The sequence below is a fragment of the Anabas testudineus genome, chromosome 12, assembly GCF_900324465.2.
Source record: "Anabas testudineus chromosome 12, fAnaTes1.2, whole genome shotgun sequence".
Classification (NCBI taxonomy): domain Eukaryota; kingdom Metazoa; phylum Chordata; class Actinopteri; order Anabantiformes; family Anabantidae; genus Anabas; species Anabas testudineus.
The window spans coordinates 10590236-10610135 of record NC_046621.1 but is presented as its reverse complement, the minus strand read 5'-3'; the positions used below and the strand labels follow the sequence as shown (position 1 = coordinate 10610135).

Sequence of the window (19900 nt, the reverse complement as noted above, 5' to 3'; positions counted from 1 at the left end):
TGCTCTAGGTGTTTTAGGAGCTGACCAACAACACGATGTTCACTGTCAATCACGTGTTGAAATCATTTAAAGACGAATCACAGACAAAGGTGCTGGAGAAACAGATTTGAAAGATTTTTATCCTCTACAAAGACCCATCCATACTGTATATGATCAAAAATACAGCAGCTGAGAACTGAAATCAACAACAAGGCACCCACCAGGCTACGATACAAAACGTGTTACAAAAGGGACACAACTGCTCTGACTCTGGACTGTAAGTTAGCTTAGCTTTGAGCTTGGTGGATCATTTTCAACTTTGGAAATGGCAACTAACAAAACACTCCATTAAAGATCTATTTACTTCCTTGTGCTTTTGACCACATCACATGGTCTTCATGAGCAGATAAAGTTTGCTGAGTTGTCACAGAACAGTAGATGTTAAGATGTTCCACTATAGTGACCACCGTTACACCTCATAGATCCTAATATAAAACCTGATATTTATAGTTATTTCTTATAAGCTTAATTATTTATGAATGATTTGATCGAATTGAACTCCTGAAGTGTACAAACTGGTTGACAGTATGAACACATACAGTCCTGTGACAGCTGCACAAACTAATATACTGATCATAACCATGTGACATGGTTGAAAGTTCAAGAACTAAACAACAGGTGCAGTCTGCTGACTAGTAGAATAAACCAACCACTTGACTTCTGAATGAAGATCACTACTCTGGGATTGTGTTGAAATCTCTTGGTTCTTTGCTCTGCTCTTTATTTTTCAGTCCATGCAGCATATTTCAGGCCATGCTGGATTGTCACACAAATAGGGAGTGTTTCCTCGAAGGCACAGCAAAAGACATGAGTAACAAACTACAATAAGTTTACATTCAGTTTTATGATGGAAAAAACACAGAGAGGAACTAAAAATTGCACCCAAATACAAAAACTAAAACACACAGAGCAACTGTAAATCAATGAGTTAACATGTGTAAGGGTAGAAATGCATACCTCATTTATACAACGTAGTCAACATGCAGTGGAGCGTTACTAGAATATGTTAATGAAACTGAAATCTTAGTACATTATAGTAGTACTTTAATTTCACCGTTTGTGACATGAAGAAATAGCACTGGGCAATGACAAACTAATGATTAGAAATAAATGAATTTGAGCCATTGTCGTAGCAAAATATGTTTTTAGAATTTCCAAAACTGAAATAATCTAAATGTTTGTTGCTTTAATAGTAACAGGTCGAGTAGTTGCTTTAAATATTCACATAATTACCTAAATGGATACCCTTCTTACGTTGTTGTATTGAAATGAAATGAACAATATGTTAATTTACTTTCTTGCTGGGCAAAAAGATCAATACCACAGCTTCCTGTAGCTTTATTTAGCATAACAGCAGTAACTTCGGGCCTAATGGAGAAAAAGCATCTTCTTCATTTTCCAGCCTTCAAATTAAGCTACGTTAACCGCCTGCTGGCTGTAGCTTCATATTGAGCGGACACACATGAGGACAGTTCATTTAAAATAAGTAACCACAGTTGTATCATACACACAGTCAACACAGTATAATAAGGGAATACTCTGATGGCACAGCTCTGCACATCCTTAACCATGCCCACCTACCCCCAACCTAAAGCACAATATCAACGACACCAAAAATACTGTAGCAAAAATAGCAAACTTCAGTTGATAATAGTTACAACAAGCTGCTTGTGCCTCTGTGGAGTGTACATATATTACAGTACATCTCTGAGTTACATTTGGCTCTCCGTCTGTCTGCTCTCTCACTGCAGATGGCTTCACAACTAGCTGCCCTCACCCTCAGTCTCCCCAAGCTCTGCTGCCGACGAACCAGATATCACCCGTGCCGAGACCACTCACTATCAGTCTGTCGGGGCAAACCTGCTCACACCACCCACTCTCATGGGAACTTTCACCTCTACTCGTATCCAAGTGGCCCGGCATGGACAGAGTGTATCTGATAGATACCCAAAGGCGACCCCAGTTGCTTTCATTACTTTTATCTTGCAAATGAAGTCACAGAAAAAAAATAAATGAAACCCCTGTCCTGGAGCATCCAATAGTTCAACTAAAAGAATCTGTGTATTGAAGTTGTTCTGTCAAGACTGATGTGTGGTTCACATCCGTTAGACATGTTGAGGAGATGTTTTGGCAAACAGCTCGATGTACGTGTGTTATGATGTTCGTATGGATCCTGCTCCTGTATTCTCGAGCTCATTTGCTCTTTGGGTTCTTCATCCTTCCTAACAAGCCCGTTCTATTCTCAATGTCTGAGGCAGCAAGTTGGCGATTGAGGTCAGTGGTGAAAACGCAGCATTGCAACATTCAGCAATCTGTGTTCCCCAGGTGAAGGGCATGGGAAATCAGCTTCAGGGATTTGGTTTTACTGGTAGCTCACAGGACTGTCCATGAGTGCGCTGGAGCAGTAGGTGTCCGGGGGGTCTTGAAGCTCAGTCTCACGGGTCTGGGCATGGTCTTCCTCACACTCTTCTTCCTCGACTGGGCCATGACTTGAACCCTGGGAGCTGGCCATGGCACCATAGCTATGGTGGGCCGGGGAGGGCATTGGAGTTAAAGCCAGCTCTGGCTCCAGCAGCACAGACGCCACAAACAGCTGAGGGAGTCAGATAAACAAATACTGTGGTTTATTATCGTGTCACATAGTAAGTCACTCAGTTCATGGGTTTAAATGGGTGTAAATTTGGGTTTATGCTTGTACCTTGCACATAAAATCTAATTTAACATGGAGGCTGACAGAAAGGCAGGAAAAATAAAACACAAAATATGTACGCTTCGCAAAATGTTTCGTCCTTATGAAAAGCATGTGAATAGATTAATGCGATAGAAAAACATGTACTACTGGAAATAGGGAGGGAAATGTACTGTACATTGGAGGCAGTGGTAGATGTAACAGTACTCCTATCTGCATCAGTGAATGTCCCTTCTGTTGGCTGATCAGACATCTGAAACAAAGAAAACAATGTTTATTTATTAAGTATTACTGCTGCCTCATCTGAACCCAATTAGTCTCATATTATAGTGAAGCTGCTAACCTGGTAGCTCGTTGACTTGTTTGGATGCTTCCTAAGGCACAAGCGGAACAGGGAAAACGCAGTACAGGAGAGCAGGGACACTAAAGTGAAGAGGGTAATGGGATGCACTGGACCTTGTGACGATAAGGAGAGAGTACAACAGTAGTGTCACCTTGCACCTTACATAATACATAACATGTAGAGAAACTGTAACCACGTAGAAACAGCAGTGATAAAATACCCAATCTGAGCACGGAGAAGAAGAGTAGCCAGAACATGCAGAGGATAGGAGCAACAATGACTTGGCTTATAGCTGCTCTGTGGATCCGCTGGTTGAGTTTGGTGGGAACATATGCATAGTAGATGTTGTATCGGTCTACCATGTGTTTCAAGATCACATAGAGCAGACCTAGAGGGGTGCAACAAAACACAGCAATCATTGTCATAAATACAAAAGATAGATGAAGAGTAGTCAGTCCATCACAGTGGGAACAAATTAAACTAATGTACAGATGGTACTGAAACGTGTTAAAAATGCAAATGCCACCCTAAAGAGCTTTCCACTGCAGATTTTAGGTCAGCCAGTAATGTTATTTACCCTACTATGACCAGTACAGTCCTGGTACTGTCCGATTGAGCCCATATGTGAACGCAGCAGGTAATTGTCTGGAGAATTTGCAGCAAGTAAGTGGGAAACCAGGGTTTGTGTCTGACATGGAAAATCGCCTGCTGTGTGCTGCATATGTGAAACTCCAGGCAATGACCAATCCTGATTCTCCAGATATTGTCCGGAGTTCATGATGCATGTGAAAACCTCTTAAGACTACAACACTATCAGCAGGAAACAGCACAGGTGAAATACACAGAGTATGAAAAAGTCTGCTCGGCCTGATCATTAGACTGCAGAAGTAAATAGAAGCTCAGTGAGCTCTGGGCAGAGACAGGAGCAGAGTGGGCGTCTGGCTCGCAACTCACTGTGTCTGGGTGTCTGGGACTACAGCAGCAAATTCACACAGTCTGCATCGGACTGGCAGGCAGTAGAGGAGAGTGAGGTTACAGTATGGGGAGAGACAGCACTTACACACACGAAAGAGAGCGAAGGAAGAGGGTAACTGGGCTGTATTTTGCTCACCAAAGGGCATAATGATGGGACATGTGATGCTGTAGGTCATACTGACTGCAACAATACACATGGTCCAGGCATACTCCAGGCCAAACTGGAACTCGTAGGCCTGACTCTGCAGACAAAAACACACCACTTTAAAACTTTTCAGCTTTTAATAAAGTCTTGCATGAAAACAATGACTTAAGCATACAAGGCAACACCAACCCGTTTGACATGAATCCTCTCAGCCTGGGACTTTGCAAAACAGAGGCGGAGGGCATAAACAGTCAGTGCCGGTATGCGAAGCAGCTCCATGGAAGTGCCGATCAGACTCGATGTAATCACATAGTTTACAAAGAATGCACCGTTGTCCGGAAGAAACACGCATCTGCATCAAGAAAACATGTAGGCATGAGTTTTTACTTGCACCTGTAATGTATCTGATTTATGTACTCTAGAATGAAAAGAACCAAAAGAGTAATCTTACTGGAATTTGACATCCTTCTCGTCCAGGAAATTGACATCAAAGAGCCAGGTGAAGAATAGGTCTAAACTACAGAGAGCATGAAATACAGAAAGTAGCCAAATATAGTGGACACGAGAGCTGAATAAAAATAGTAATAAAAGCAGAACTTAAGTTTGTTTTGAGCCTCTATTGGAAGTGTACCTGGAGAGACCAAGTGAGGGCAGGATGATGACCATGAAGACCAGGAGTAAGAAGCACTTGTGCATTGTTACTTGGTTCTCACCAGATCTGAGACAATGAACATAAAGCATCATACAAACATCATTACGCTGCGCATATCAAACATAAATACAAGGTGAAAATGTGGCGTAATGTAAGTCAGCTGACAGGTCTGTGAGATGAAATATACTTTTCATTCCAGTAAACAGTTGATTTGCATTCAGTCCTTAGCAAATCACGCCTGCACAACACGTTTGTGTTTGCGTTGCTAGTGAGTGTGTGTGTGTGTGGATGAGGGGGGTTATGTAAAGGAACAGAGCTTATATAGGTGCTGCATGAGGTTGTCTTCCTATGCACAGTTGATCTGCTCCTCCTCCTGCCACTCACTATAAGCTGCTCTTCTGCACATGGTGAATACTGTGCATATCATTATCCTCACATCTCTATGACAACCTGCCCAGAATAACAGTGCAGGGAGAGTGACAGAGAAAAGGAGAGAGTAGAAAAAGAGAGTAAAAAGCAAGAGCAAGGAGGTGGACAAATAAAAATAATTGTGATGAAAAAATAAGAAATGCTGAGAGCTGTGAACAAGACAGACAGCTACATATGAAGGGTCCATCTAAAGAAGCAAAGGACAGGAATTTCCATTTCAGAGGAGAGACCAGGGCAGTGGTTGATGGCTGGTAAGTACCTGGTCCAGTGGGACTCGAAGAAGGCTGAGTAGTAGACGATGAAGGGCAGGAGCACTGAGAACGCCCATAGCAGGAGGGTTGGGAAGAACTGGGTAATGACAGGGCTCTGTATGGGGAAGCAAAATCATTAATTAATTAAAACCAAAGAAGATGAAAATGAAGCATAAGGTCACTAAAGTTTAAATCGTGCTCAAACTCTGACCCGCAGGCTCTCCACGGGCCTGGTGACATTGAACTTGTCCATGGTGTTGACGATGATGGCGGGAGTGGTGAGGAAGAAGAGCAGCAGGAAGAGGAGGATGTTGAGGAGGACACAGCGCAGCCACCAGCGGGATCCACACACTGACAGGTTTTCCCTGGTAACAGAGGGAATGAGCCTCAATTCACATCCATCCAGCACGATAGACAGGACCGTTAACACACTTCGTTCCACTGACATGTGTATACTGACAGGCAGCGCAGTCGTCTCCTGTATGTCTATATGAGTGTGTTTTCACCACGCTGGACTGGAGAGCAGGTTGGGATCAACGTGCACACAGTTTTAATGAAGGAAGGAACAACAGTCCCTGCGCATCCCCGAAGCCTGTGATGACTGCCAGTCGTAGTTAGCGCCAAAACACATTCACACTCAAACCCACTACAGCCAGTCAGGCATGAAGCACAAACAGTGAGTGCTACGATGTCTTTGGTTAATCTCCCATAAATATGCATCACTCGGTTGTTACATAATCTCGCTAGGACTGCTGCACTTGCTTTCCAATATGGGAAACAAGCATTGTAGCCAATCCAATTTTGGTTAGGAAATTAACTTTAAACGGTGTTTGAGATGTGCTACACAAAAGCAAACACATATTGGTATGGATTCAACAGAATCTTTTCAGTTTGATTAAAAACTAATTGTCATGTTGCAGTTACTTAGGCAAAGCTAAGACGCATAATTGGCATAGTGTAGACAAACACTATCCGAGGGCCATCACTGCAAGCTAATGATGCACAGACAAGAATCTGGTTTAAAAGTCTAGTCATGATCCTGAGGTTTCCAAATATACCAAATATGTCAGGCTTAATTACAGGGAAAAGTGTGTAAATGATGCATAAGACATGTAAAATTGCACATTACACTTGAAATTTGTTTTCCTCTGGGCGCTCTGATGTTCTCCCCCAGTGTAAAGACACGCAAGTTAGGTTAATAAATTACTTAGGTTACAGCTGCCCGTGGCCATGCAGAGGTTAAATATGAAGGGATATGGATTAATAAATCCCATTATTAGATGCAAACATTATGTGGTATGATTTTGTTACTATGGAAAGTTTGGCATGAGAAGACTTCTAGTGTACTTTGTACCGACCAGATGATGTCACTGGGAGCGGGCGCATAGCTGACTCCCCATTTGTGAGACTGCAGCACGGTGGTGATGCTGGACTGCTGGGGTCTACGACGGCAGTACGCACAACTGTAATCCTTCACAATCCTGGAAAACAAAAGAGGATGTAGAAAACTGCTGCACAAATTAGCACTCTGTGTTGCCTGACTTAATGTCCTTGAATTTTATGGTAGCTCCCTGCTGTGACAGGGTTTATGGGATGAGGGGGCCTGGGATGAAGTCATGCTGTTGTTTACTCACACAGCAGTCATCCTCTCATCACGGAAAGTGACAAACGCAATTCCCAGCCGCTTCATGGCGATGCGATTCTTCTCAGCATTAAACTCGTCTGTGCGCTTTTCTTCTAACTCACTGTAGTACTGTTCGGCATCGACCTGCAGAAAAGGTTAGAGAACACATTACTCACTGTTTCTGCATCCTCTCCTCTCAGACATAATCAGATACACACTGTATTGGCAATATATCATGTTGTTGCTACATTTACCTACATTTGGACTGCAGTGCCATCCAGTGGTAATATTCTTTCTGTGCAGCACATCTATGTAAAATCTACAAAAAACATGTCAAAGTGCAAATGATGCTGAGGAAATGTACCTTTTCAAAGCCACAGATGTCGCAGCAGAATATCTGAGCACATGGATGAGTCTTGATCATGATCTTCCCCTCTTTTTGGGCCTTTGAGGCAAAATACAGCCGGCCTTTCATTGCTTTGCGCCTGCAAAACTGCATCATCAGACAAGAGCCTCATAATCGTAACAAATTGTGTTAATTCAATCTGTGGCGGTTTCTGAACAGTACCTTTCTAAGTCCAGCATCATCAGCTTGCGGACGTCAAAGCAGAAACGGATGTCAGTGACAGTACAGCTGGGGTAGGCCTCACTGGTGAATGGAGCAGGAGTTAATCAACATACATAATGAACATGATGAGGTTGTGTACATGTATTTGCAAAAAGCAGAACAGGAAACAAACACAAGAAGATTTAACTTGAACGAATTAAACATAAACGTAAGTAGACGTCTGTACTGGAAATGTTTGGTAATGAGTCCGGGGTCCGAGATCTCTCTGGGGATTGAGGTAATCATCAGTGTCCTGGCTACCTGCAAGACATAAAGCAGCCATCATGCAAAGTTATGTGCGCAATTATGTTAGCATTAGCTCAAAGCTCCACTGTGCCTCCAACCTCTAAAGCAACATGGACAAACCTTCTCATCTTCTCTGTACTCCAGTCTTATTGAGTGGTGAGCCATACACAGCAACGTGATGATGAAGTAAACCAGAGCAAAGATACAGTGGAGCCACAGAAGGTTATCCCTGGTCGCCACAGAAACACAGATGTCAATTAAAATGTAATGTAAACAAATACAGTATAGATACAGGGGTTTTTCACGGTTCTGTGGTCAAAATTTGACTTAATGTCATTCATGCCAGACTTACTTTGCATTAACATTAGCCAGTGTTGTTCTTCCAAAGTTTTCAGGACTGTCTCCTGTAGAAATAATGAAACATGACACAGAGCGAGACATTGTAATTTTAAAATGACTTAGAAGAAATCCCCCTCCTCTTTTTGTCTGGAGGCTGAGGCAACAATGAAGCAATGTCACTATTCATGGAAAACGTCTTCCGTCCAGTTTAATGAGATCTCTCTCATCTCAATGAAATTTCACACAACATTCAAACACGGCACTTATGCCTAACTGTGCTGTTTTAAATTGGGCCCCCTTTGTTTGCTGTTACCATGGCAGCCTGTCAACGGGCGTTGGTTTATTTAATGACTAGGGTGACACACTGGTCTATAAGATGACAACCAGCAGTAATAAAACTGTTTCTGCCAATGGCCCAGCTCCTTGTTGAACCCATGGTGGCCCCTGCCCTTTTCCCATTATGGAGTGACTTACTCAACACTCGCTGCAAAATAAGCACACAACTGTCAAAAGGCATTTCGGCTGCCATTTAACAGCTTAACAGGCACCACTTCGCCTCTCACACCTACATGTGTATGTTGAGAGGAAATTAAGCACTTTCTATTCCTATTACCTGACATGAGGAACCACCTGATGAACTGTCACTGGTATGTGAGGATCTCCCATTAGACACAGAGTGTGTCTATTTATGTGTTTATGTGTTAAACAGGAGTAAAAAAATAAAATAAAAATAAATTCCCTTCAAGCATTGGAATTTTTTTTAAAGCTTCAGTTTTACCACTGACTGGCTTCTGTGCATTTAACCAATACATTCTCATACATACCACTGGTGTGTACATGTATGAGATGTCTCTGTGTGGCCTGACCTCACTCCCTGCAAGGTGTCCAATGTGCCTCTCGTGAGGTTAAGGACACCCCTCAGCTTTTCAAACAGTTGCCTCGCTGGACCATCATTTGAGCACCAAAATACCTAGGAGGTTCCCGGAAAAGTTGACCGGCAGGATCACGGCCAAAGACAACAGGCAAACCACGGTCATGAGCGAGATGATGTGGCGCTGGAAGGATAAGTATGTGACAGCGTCAATGCCACATTTGCTACGGATCTCTTCGTCCCTGCAGAAAAAAGAGAAAGTAAATCCATATCTTAGTACATATACTCTTCTTCCTTAACCTAAGAGTGCCTGATTGCTGTTTTTCATTCACAGAGAGGGCAAACAATTTATCTCTAAATACCGATGTCCAGCTATCTATGATGTTCTTGTTCTTAAAATTCTCAGTTTTGCATATGTGAAGATTATGAGAGGGGTACAACTGTAATGTAGCGCATGTCTGCAGTGCAGTTCATTGGATAAATGGCCCCCATAAAGTGTAATTCATCATGAGTAAAACTGTGGCACCCTAACTTTGGTGCAAGGACCTGTGGTTGCTAGGTGGGAGGTTCAGGAAACCCAGTGTCATAAAAAAGAACAAAAACAAAAAAATGAAATGGAAAAAAAAAAAGAAGAAAAGAGGTGCATGCTGGTCTCATGGCAGCCCACACATTGAGAACTTGCAGGGTGGGTTACACTTTCCCAGGGAGCCCAAGATGAGCCATTGGCATGTGAGCTAAAAACAGAAGTACCCAAACTCTATTATAATACTATGGAAACCATGGATACTGTGGAAATCCCTTTTTTTAAAAGGCCTAAATCTGTTGTGTGCAGTCAGACTAGAGTAAAGTGCAAATATTCAACTGGGAACCATGGCACCAGTGGTCACATGAGGCCAGACTCATTTGTTTTTGCTGCTAAATGAGATATAAAACGACTTTCACGTTTCACTGCGACATCAGCTTTGAAGACAGAGTGCTAATAAAAGGATGGAAGCTAAGATGAGAGTAGGGCAACATAATTGCAAGGGCAACTGCTTTGTGTACTTACTTCATATGGTAAAGAGATAAAAGCCATGAGCAGAAGCCCTGGAAGCAAAGGAGAATCATAAAACAAGCAATAGATTGGTTATTAAAGATAATAAATGACATATGTATGCAAGTCTGTGCACATCAAATCTGGCTATTTGCATGCATCCACCATTTGCATACTAATAAGGTCTGCAGGATGACAGAGATGGAGCTTTAATAGGTCTAGCTTGGAGCAGTAACCACTTTACTGCAGCCTCAGCTTTGTGTAGGCACAGGGCGATGATTGCAGTCTGACTCTTTGTCTTACACGGTTATAAACATGCACAGAGTGACCTCAGTCTATCACACAGGTGTCATGAAGTCACAGACAGTCCAGCTGAGTCATGACTCAGACTTTACAAGGGTTGACGTAGTGCCATTTTAGACAAGTGCGCCTTATTATAAAAGTGCAGGGCGCAGCATTTTTAGACATCAACACATGTGACTGACAAATTAATTGTGACACCTTATACCTAACAATAGTAAATAAATGAGAACATGATAATGAAAACTCAGATTGCCTAACAACTACATTAATGTGAAAAACTTTGCACAGATGTTTTATGCTTTCTCCCTCATATTTAGCAGTTGAAAAACAAAGGGAGTCAGTTTTTAACTACAAGTTGCCCTGTTGAGCAGCGTTAGGATGAACTGATTCCTCCGTTCATGTGGTACCTGTACCAAATGTCACCTTTACCCAAAGGTGACATTTGTGTTAAGAAACACACAAACATTTCACTTTTAGGACATTATACATCTTTTGCTGATAGAAGTTTCATCTAGAATAAAAGTTTAGGTAACTTTAATTGTTATGAGCATGCTTTAAATGGCTTTTCTGTTACTTTAAGGAGCAGGAGAAACTCTCAAACTCACCATGTCCTTGGTCTCAGAGTCAGAGGGGCTGGACTCTGAAGGAGATTTCTCTTTCTCACTCGGTTCTCCGTAAAACAGGGATGTGAGACTGAAGTGGGAAGACAATATATGCAAACAAATAGCAGAGTGAGTGTAGATTGACATTACGTGATCACATCCACTATTAACCTCTGTTGTAGAGATGAAGAAAGACATAATGTAAATGCTGCAATTAGTCCCTGTGTGCATTACATATACAGCAAACATAAACACACACAGTATGGTCGATTCTAATGAAGCCAGTGCAATGATAGAGTTTGTGTGTGTTTCTTTCTTGGCAGTACCAAGAAAGTGAGTATGAAAGAGTATGAGAGCAGACTGGTTGCCAAAACACACACTCGTCCCCGAGTGCTCGGGGTCAGGCTGAACTAATCAAGGCCGCACTCCCCTAGAGAGGAAACACAGGTCAGGTAGAAGAAAAGAGCACTGCAGACCTGTGCAAACTGCAGGGAGAATCTTATTTTAAAAGGCACATATTTGAAATACGGTTTGACAACAAATAAACCACATTTTTGATAATTAATTGAAATGTTTAAATGGTAAGTGCGGTAGTATGTATGTTAATTGTGCACATCTGTGACTGGCCTGTGGGTGTTAGTTTCACTGTGAACATACAGAGGCAAACAAATGACTACTAGCTGTCTATGCAGTACCATTTATACCCAGCAGAGGGGGCTGGAGGCTGCAGCATTAAAACTCCAGTCCACTGAGAATTATTACTCCATCTTAAGCGTTGTCATAGCTCACAGACGAGCAGGTCTCTTCAGATTTTTTTTTAAGTCTAAGACAACAAATGGATTTACCTGTCATTCTCCATGAGCAGAGCTAGACGGCCATAGTCCCATGCAGCCTTCCTCAGACAGGAAAATATGAGCAACAGGAACTGTAAAACAGAACAAGAACATGAATGTGGAGCCCCTGGGGAATCTGATATCCACTATCGCACACTCTATGTCCCCATCTGCTCTGAGTCGAATATTAGCCTTAACAATATAAATTTCCATAATGCATATTTGAAAGATGACACTTTGCATTTTCATAAAGGACCTACAAATAAAAGGTGCGACATACAGCAGCAATAATAAGCCATCTTCCTTCTTTAGAGTAGTATGTGGTTGTCTTGGAAACTAACAAAGACAGGTCAGTATGCACACAGAAACACATGCTGAGTATAAATGACAAATGAGTGCGGTCAATAGCATGAATAAATCTGAATAGCCTCTATTCGGTCTCAAATGGAGCACAAACTCCACTTCACAATGGCGTTAAAGAGAAGTCCTATTCAATTACATATTAGAGTGCATAATACTGGATTCGCCTAAGAGCATGACTGGGCCTTGATGAATGAATGTTGACAAATGGAAATGGAGTAAAAGTGCTGATAAATGTTTGATTTTAATTATGCAGTTAAATCATTAACTCGTTTGAGTTAAGAAGACTTCTGGTTAAGTGGCTGGACGAGGCAGCCATGTTAAAAGAAGGAAAGCTCCTAGGAAAGTTGAATGATTCATTCTTTAGTGATCTAAAGTCGTGCATAGACAATTAGGGAAAGCTCCAGTCATGCTTGTAGATGAATAATGAGTGTGTGTGTGTGTGTGTGTGTGTTCACATTATGAGCACTCAGGGCCCAAACTGGAATTTCTCCATTATCCTGCTGTTTCCTCGGTGTCCATCACCTTTGTGTTGTTTTTATGTTATTTCGTCTTGATGCGTGGGCACGCTCCCAAGTCCCACAGATGATTTATTCTGTAGGATGATGGAATTGATGCAGAGGCGTGCTCCCATTACCTGGGGGGGGGGCTGTGACTCATGCTTGTCATTAAGAGACAACGCTCAACCCTTTGTGTTGTCTTGACAACCAGGCAGCAATAAAACAAGCCAATTAAAACATGTAAGCAGCAGATTGAGAGCGATATCAGTGCAGAGATCGAGCTTGACAAGGCCTGACAGTGGAACGGAGGTAGTTGACAACTGAAAGAGGAAGCCTATTATTATCTGGCAGACAGAAGGAAAAATATGCAATTATGTTTGTAAACAGTGCTTACGCTGTATTATACGATGTGAAGGGAAAGTTAAGACCTACCTTTTGTGCAATATCCATCAAATGCACATTTGTGTGTATTTGTGGAAATTATTATGACATCCTGATGGCCCAATAAGGAAAGCAAGACACTTACTTTGATTAAGACTTGTTTTCCTGTTCGGTTTACAGTGAAATTTTGGTGTATAAGAAGTGAGAATGTGTGTGTGTGTGTGTGTGTGTGTAGACAGTGTCAATAAACAGCATGTCTGCTCTCATTTCACACAATCATGTGCAATATCATGCAGTCCTAACACTCCTGATGCTGCTGTTACACTTCATTATCATCAGGAGCAGAGAAAAGTGTTTGAGACAGGACGTCTATTAGACGTTATATTTTTTTCCCGGAACCATGTTTCACCTCCTGCTGTCTGTTTGTATCAGAGCTCTTCATAATAGCTCAACAGGGTGTTGGCAGCTCTGGATATTTTCAGAAACCTTGTTGTCAGTGTCCTGTAAACTGCAGCAGGATAACATAATAGATATGATCTGGAGTGCAAAAGATGGACCTGTTAAGAAAGCAAACACGGTGCTAACTAAAGCCCTAGATGACTGGTTGATTGAATTGTCAATGGACAGTGAAATAACCTTGCAACTGATTTTGATAGATCATCTGTAAGTAATCTGTAGAATGTATTAATTTTACAGTAGGTCAGTTTGATTTTGCCACAGTCTTTGTGAGCTTGTGTTATTTTTTATATCATTTCCTGACATTCTACAGACAACCACTTAATAAAATATTGTTTAGATGGATTGTAATTATAGAAAATTGGTCTATAGGAATATGGCAATATGTCTGTCATTTGACCATGACCTCTCTGGAGTGACCGCGTGAACCTTGTATGTCAATGGGTGGGTGTGTGTGAGTCGTACCATCCAGAGCACCACGTTGATGACGAGGACTGTAGGCACTCCTCCAAAAGGCAGACCCTGGAGGACGCTGCTGCGGGAGTGTGAGCGGTAGCATCTCTCAGCCGTGCTGTTTTCTTCCCCAGGTGAGTCCAGGAAGCCCAGAACGTTCAGCTCCACAGGCCCCCCCTCCACAGGGGGCACCCTCATCACAAACAGCTCAGGGTGCGCCATCAGCACTGGAGCATACCTGAAGAACAACAGAGTGGCCATTGGATGTGATTAGTGACTGCTTGCTGAGATTAAAATAAGACTTCTCTCAGCTTCACATATGCTTTTTTTTTTCTGTATGAGCTTGCATTTACATAGACAGCGGCGCGTGATGCCCGTTTTGTTGGCGAGAGGGTGTGTTTGATAAGCACTAAAATTGGGACTTAATGGGCTGTGTTTGTTGTGACTCAATTTATCTGCCACTCACCCTGAGTGCACAAATGTACGCGGAAACCACACATGGAAGTGAGAACACTCACCGAATGACGGATTTAAACAGAAAGATGTTGCAAGCCCATTTAACTACACAGACAAGAATATATTTTTGACTCTATTTAACGGCACAGTAGAGTTAAAGGTTAATCTGTGTCCTCTGCTGCTTCTTTGACCAGCGTGTGGAAGACTGACAGTTATTGTCACTTTCTGTGGATTTCCATGTCCGTGGAGCATGCACAGGATATGATCATTCACACTGCCATGACCACAGAGTGTAGGCCTGAACAACCATCTGTCCTCCAGCAGCACACACACACACAAACACACACACACTCCCTGCGTTTGATCAATACAGTCCCGACTCCCAGCTGCTCAGCTTGTCTACACCCCTCACTCAATAAACAGTCTGAGGAAATGGAGCAGCAACAAAGTGCTGACAAAGCTTTGCATCAATAGTACAAATTCACCATCAGATTTTGATTCCACAATATATTCAGCTGTTACTGCCGTGACAGAACACCATGTGCTACGCAGGCGTACGGAGCAGCCAGAGCCGCATCACAGACCTCTGCTGTCCAACTCTCACATGAGCCGTGAGGTAACAGGAGATTGAGGTGAGTGAGAAAAAGGAGAGGAAACTAAAGGCTTCCAAACTGGCACGGATTACTGAACTAAACCTCGGTGGGATTTATCACTGCGCCAATGATGTCACTTCCTGAGAAGCTCCATCACAGTTTTGGGAAACATTTAGTTGTTGTGCAACAGAAGCCACAGCAGGATGTCGAGAGTAGGAGGCGAGCTGATCAATGGCAGTGCCGTACATCACACTGTCGGAGAGGTCCGGCAGAGAGCAGAAGTAGAAAAACTCAACAGTAATCTTTAGCAGCTCGTTTGGCACCACTGTCCTCTCTTCCTTAGTTCCTGCTGTGAAACTGTACAGCTTGCAGTCAATACTCAGCCACTGTCGGTTCTCCCTGTGGAGTCGACTGAGGATGGCTCACAAAGCAAATCCATAATGTACATACACACAGGCTTGCAGAGGTATGTTGCCACAGAAGCCAATGTATCATCCACCACACTTTCTCCTTCTGCCAGTAAGGAATTAAGCCTCAACAAAGACCAAAGCATTATTTTATAAGCTGGAAAATGAATTAGAACCATATAGGCCAGCAGTCATCAACAAACTTTAAATAAAATGCATTGCTAACAATAACACTACTGCACTCAATCAAATAATGATGTAAAAAAAAAACAACGTGGAAAGCTGCAGTCAAATATCTAGTAGGTATTCTGTATTTTTGTATTCCTGAGACAAGCTAATGGCAGCAAGTAAACCAGAGCAGCTGTGTGAACTGTGCAACAGGAGCTAAATCCAACAGAAATGATGCCCTCTAATGAAAGAGAAAACACAATTAGGTCCTTGTAAGCTGGAAACACGCTGAGCTCTCACAAAGTTTGACAAGCAGAAGCATAAACAGACCTTTTCGGGCTCATTGAGCTGTTTCTCCTGCATCAGACGACTCATTCACTTTGAACGCTTCCGGCTGCTGATGCTGACAGTAAAACTCCCCTTCCCCTCCACCTCCAGAACTAAGCGGGATGCTGAAGGATACGGTCTGACCGTGGTGTGGTTTCACACAACATTTGGACTAACGTCACAGCATGACTCAGCAGTTTAAGCACGAGGCTCCATGGATATTCTGTCTCCTCCCTCATGTATAATCACTCAAATACGTTGATGCTCACCCGTTGGTATCAGTTTCTTCTCCTGTTTATTCATTTCTGCAAATCTGTTGTCTTTCTAATCCTTCCCCTCTGCTCATTTCTCTTCTCCTCATCCCTGCATCAGTCCTTCAAGCCAGTGCAGCAGATTACAAACTGATGTTTGGCTTGGGAAGCTGTGTTGTGCCTCCTGGCAGCATGAGTGAAATGTCTCTCCTGTGCTTAGTTTGGCTATTATCATCAGAGATGCTGAAATCAGTACAGGAGCTGCAAGCTAGGGAAGAGCTCTGGAGTACCTGAGTTTGAGTCAGAGAAGCAGAAAAAGAAAAGGGCAAGCTGTCAGGAGGAAAAAGCTAGCTCAGGTCAGCTAATCTGCTCATTGCACCAAACAAGAAAAGAAAACAGCTGAGGTATCTGTGTGTGTGTGTGTGTGTGGATGTGAAAAAGGGAAACATCCCTAGGGTGATACAGACAAACAATTTAATTGTAAGTCAGAAGATGGATAACTTGCAATAAAAACCGATTCAATTCAGATATTCATCATCACTGCCACATAATATTTTCATCAAATCTGCTTCTGTTAAAGCCACGTCACCGATTGTTTCAAAGCACCCACTTTCTTGGTGGTGTTGCCAAGTACAGAATTGGATGTAAAATAACAAAACAAAAGGCATAAGACTACAGAGTCAACAGTCTATACTCTCATGGACAATGACAATGCAAAAAGGTTCATTACGCCTTTCAACTTTTATTTTTTTCATGTTAAAGCGAACACAGAGAACAGCGAACACCGAAAAGCATTTGCAGTTTCCCCGTGTCCCTTCTGGCAAACTCTAGCAATGATTTAATAGGAGTTTTTTTTTTCTCTTTGAAAAAGCAACCAGGAAACCAGGCAACAGTAGTTGTATGCGCACGGTCTCCCATCTCACCTAAACACGCATGTAACTCCTACATAGGAGCCACAGGTGTCCTTGTGGCTAGTCTCCAGGCAGATTTACAACTTGTGCCATAGTGGTTGTTTATGTGAGTCACTTCAATGTATTCCATTTCTTTATTTAAATTCATGTAGAATAGATTTGGTTTTGCTAGAGAAATTAAGCATAAATAAAATTTGAACTTGCATTGACTTCCAAACCTGATCAACCACCAGTCACTGTGAGATAAAAGAGTAACCCCAAGCACATGTTGCAATCACCATAAATAAAATAATAATAGCTTTTATTGAGCTGCTGTGGACTGCAACGACTGCAGCCTTGTTAAACATGCACTTTTCCCCGGTGTCACTGTTTAGTCTGTGCTGGCAAAACCTGTTCTCTCTGCATGAGACAGTGTTGCCTACATGGAAAGAAAAGGTTTAACATGTCCCCTATTACCAGCTTCATCCCAAAGGCCCCCGGTGGTAGAACATATGAGCATTGTTAGTTGTGTTATGACTTTCAATTTCCTGTAGGCTGCAGGTAAAAACAGAGAAATTGCTTTTGTGGATGTTTTAATGGAGATGACTTGCGTGAATGCACCTTATTCTTGACTCTACAGAGGAAACCTCTGCTGTGATGGTGGGTGGAGGGGATGGGTGAGTGTGGAGGGTTGGACCCAGCCTGAGGGGTGGAGGTTAAACAGCAATACAATCTGTACAATCTGCTCACCACCTGTTCACTGTGAGGAGGAGGGATGGGGGTTCACTCTCTTCATACCTCACTATCTCCATCACACAACACACAAACACAGATCACTGAAGTGTGTCTGAACGGTTAATTCAGCATCACCACCACTCCACCTCTTTCTGAGGGCTGAATGGAGCATGACTGGCGTGATGACTGCACACATGGGCTGTGCTCGACAAACCTAACACCTGCTTCCTGTCTGGCTGCACATGCTCAGTATGGAGCCAGGAGAGCACTATGTGGCTGCCCAGCTGCTGCTGCTGTGTGGACTGGGCCATTCCTCACTAGGACCCATCTGGCTAACATGCATTGCATGTTGGATAACACTGACTCTGACCAGTTTCATAACCACAGAACCTGCCTCATCTGTGTGTTCTCTGCAGCCCTTTGAGCTTCTGCAAGATTCCACCCACAGCTTCTTACACTGCAAAATCTGCTGGAGCCGATCCGAAAAATGGGCCTGTGAGAAAAGAGTCAGAATTGTCTTCACCCCCACATCTACCAAACTGTGCAAGCACTGCTCATCAGAGCAGATTCCTTCAGAGACATCTCTGCTCTAGTAAATCTAAATAATCTTAACCCTATTGAAAAGTAAAATGCAATCACATATTTAATAAAACAACACAAAAAAATAACAAATTAGTTTAAACTGTTAAAGTTTGCAGCTCCACTTTCACGTAATGGGTAAAAAACAATAAATTCATTTAAAAACAGAGCACTAGAGGATAAAGCCTGCTCATAACTCAACATCTGATGTACCTACAGGATCAGGAGAGTTATATCAGACGTAAGGACAAAGTGGTGTGACATCTAGCTGTGACTGTGAATATCTATTGCTGCTGCCTGGTGTTACAGTAAGCTTGCCCTTTATTGGTGACACTATCTATATATGACTGTAAATACAGCCTGTGTTACATCACTGTGATGGACTCTTGTGGAATAGTAGGAAGGTTGACAGCAGGAATCTCAAATAGCAGGGGCCTCTCCAGGGAAGACATCAAAAGAACAACAAAAAAAGCCCATACACCACATTACTTTTGTGGTTTAGACAGCAGGTGAAATACAAATGGCGTTTTCAGAAGTAACCACATCATCAGCAGCGGTTTTATTTTGATATTCTGTTTGTGTTCGATTCCTGTCAAGAGGCTTTGACCAGAGTGTTTTCTGACATTTTTATCCAGACCCAGCAGCTTACGACATGTGGCTAGAGAGATGAGTCACAAAAACACATCTTGCTTATGCAGTAACGCAATCTTAGATGTACTGCGCACACACACACACACACACACACGGATACACCTGCATGCCACATTTACACTATTATCATCATGACTACAAGAGAGGGCAGAAGAGGACGCAGACAAGAAGTAGAAGATGCGTGTGTGGTTCTACACAGTACGGTGTACAATCTGTGAACAGCGTTCTTCTCAGATACTTGGCCTGAGTTCAAGCGTAGAGTTAACTCTCATTCATTCCTGTACTAGCAGCAAGGAATCTGCGATGAGACTGTCATACTATATGTATATTAACACTGCCAGGAAAAAATGTAGTAAAGAATGAAATCATGTTTAAAGCCCCTACTGGTTTGGAGTTTAAACCTTAGTATAAAGGTCTTCATGTGAAGAAGATCAGATTAAGTATAATAATGACTAATAGTATTAGGTCTTAATAATTTAATGCTTCTCATCATTAGTAAAAGTGATCAGTCATGAAGTTACAAAGGATCTTTGTGCACCTACTCCAGTGTTTTACAGTTTGACCGTGATGGAGCTGTCCGCCTGCTCAAGGTGCTGAAACTACTATAAAGAACAAACCACATAAAGTAGAACCATCGACTGAGGCTTATGATTTTCTCAAAAGTATAACTCACAATTTTCCTCATGTACAGCAGCCATTAGATACGGCACAC

General features: G+C 42.4%; 1 protein-coding gene across 1 annotated transcript; it reads right to left on the bottom strand.

Annotated features, from left to right (window-relative positions):
- Positions 1 to 1408: 1408 nt before the first annotated feature.
- Positions 1409 to 16175, bottom strand: tmem63c (transmembrane protein 63C). Its single transcript, XM_026353854.1, has 23 exons — positions 16086 to 16175; positions 14144 to 14369; positions 11994 to 12073; positions 11152 to 11239; positions 10259 to 10296; positions 9310 to 9452; positions 8353 to 8404; positions 8121 to 8229; positions 7942 to 8015; positions 7716 to 7796; positions 7512 to 7632; positions 7158 to 7291; positions 6882 to 7004; positions 5735 to 5888; positions 5532 to 5638; positions 4823 to 4909; positions 4643 to 4708; positions 4381 to 4543; positions 4183 to 4288; positions 3292 to 3459; positions 3072 to 3184; positions 2907 to 2981; positions 1409 to 2632 (listed from the first exon to the last, which is right to left on the bottom strand). The coding sequence occupies exons 1-23, from the start codon at positions 16097 to 16099 to the stop codon at positions 2402 to 2404; spliced, it is 2553 nt and encodes an 850-aa protein (XP_026209639.1). The 5' UTR covers positions 16100 to 16175; the 3' UTR covers positions 1409 to 2401.
- Between the last annotated feature and the right edge of the window lie 3725 nt (positions 16176 to 19900).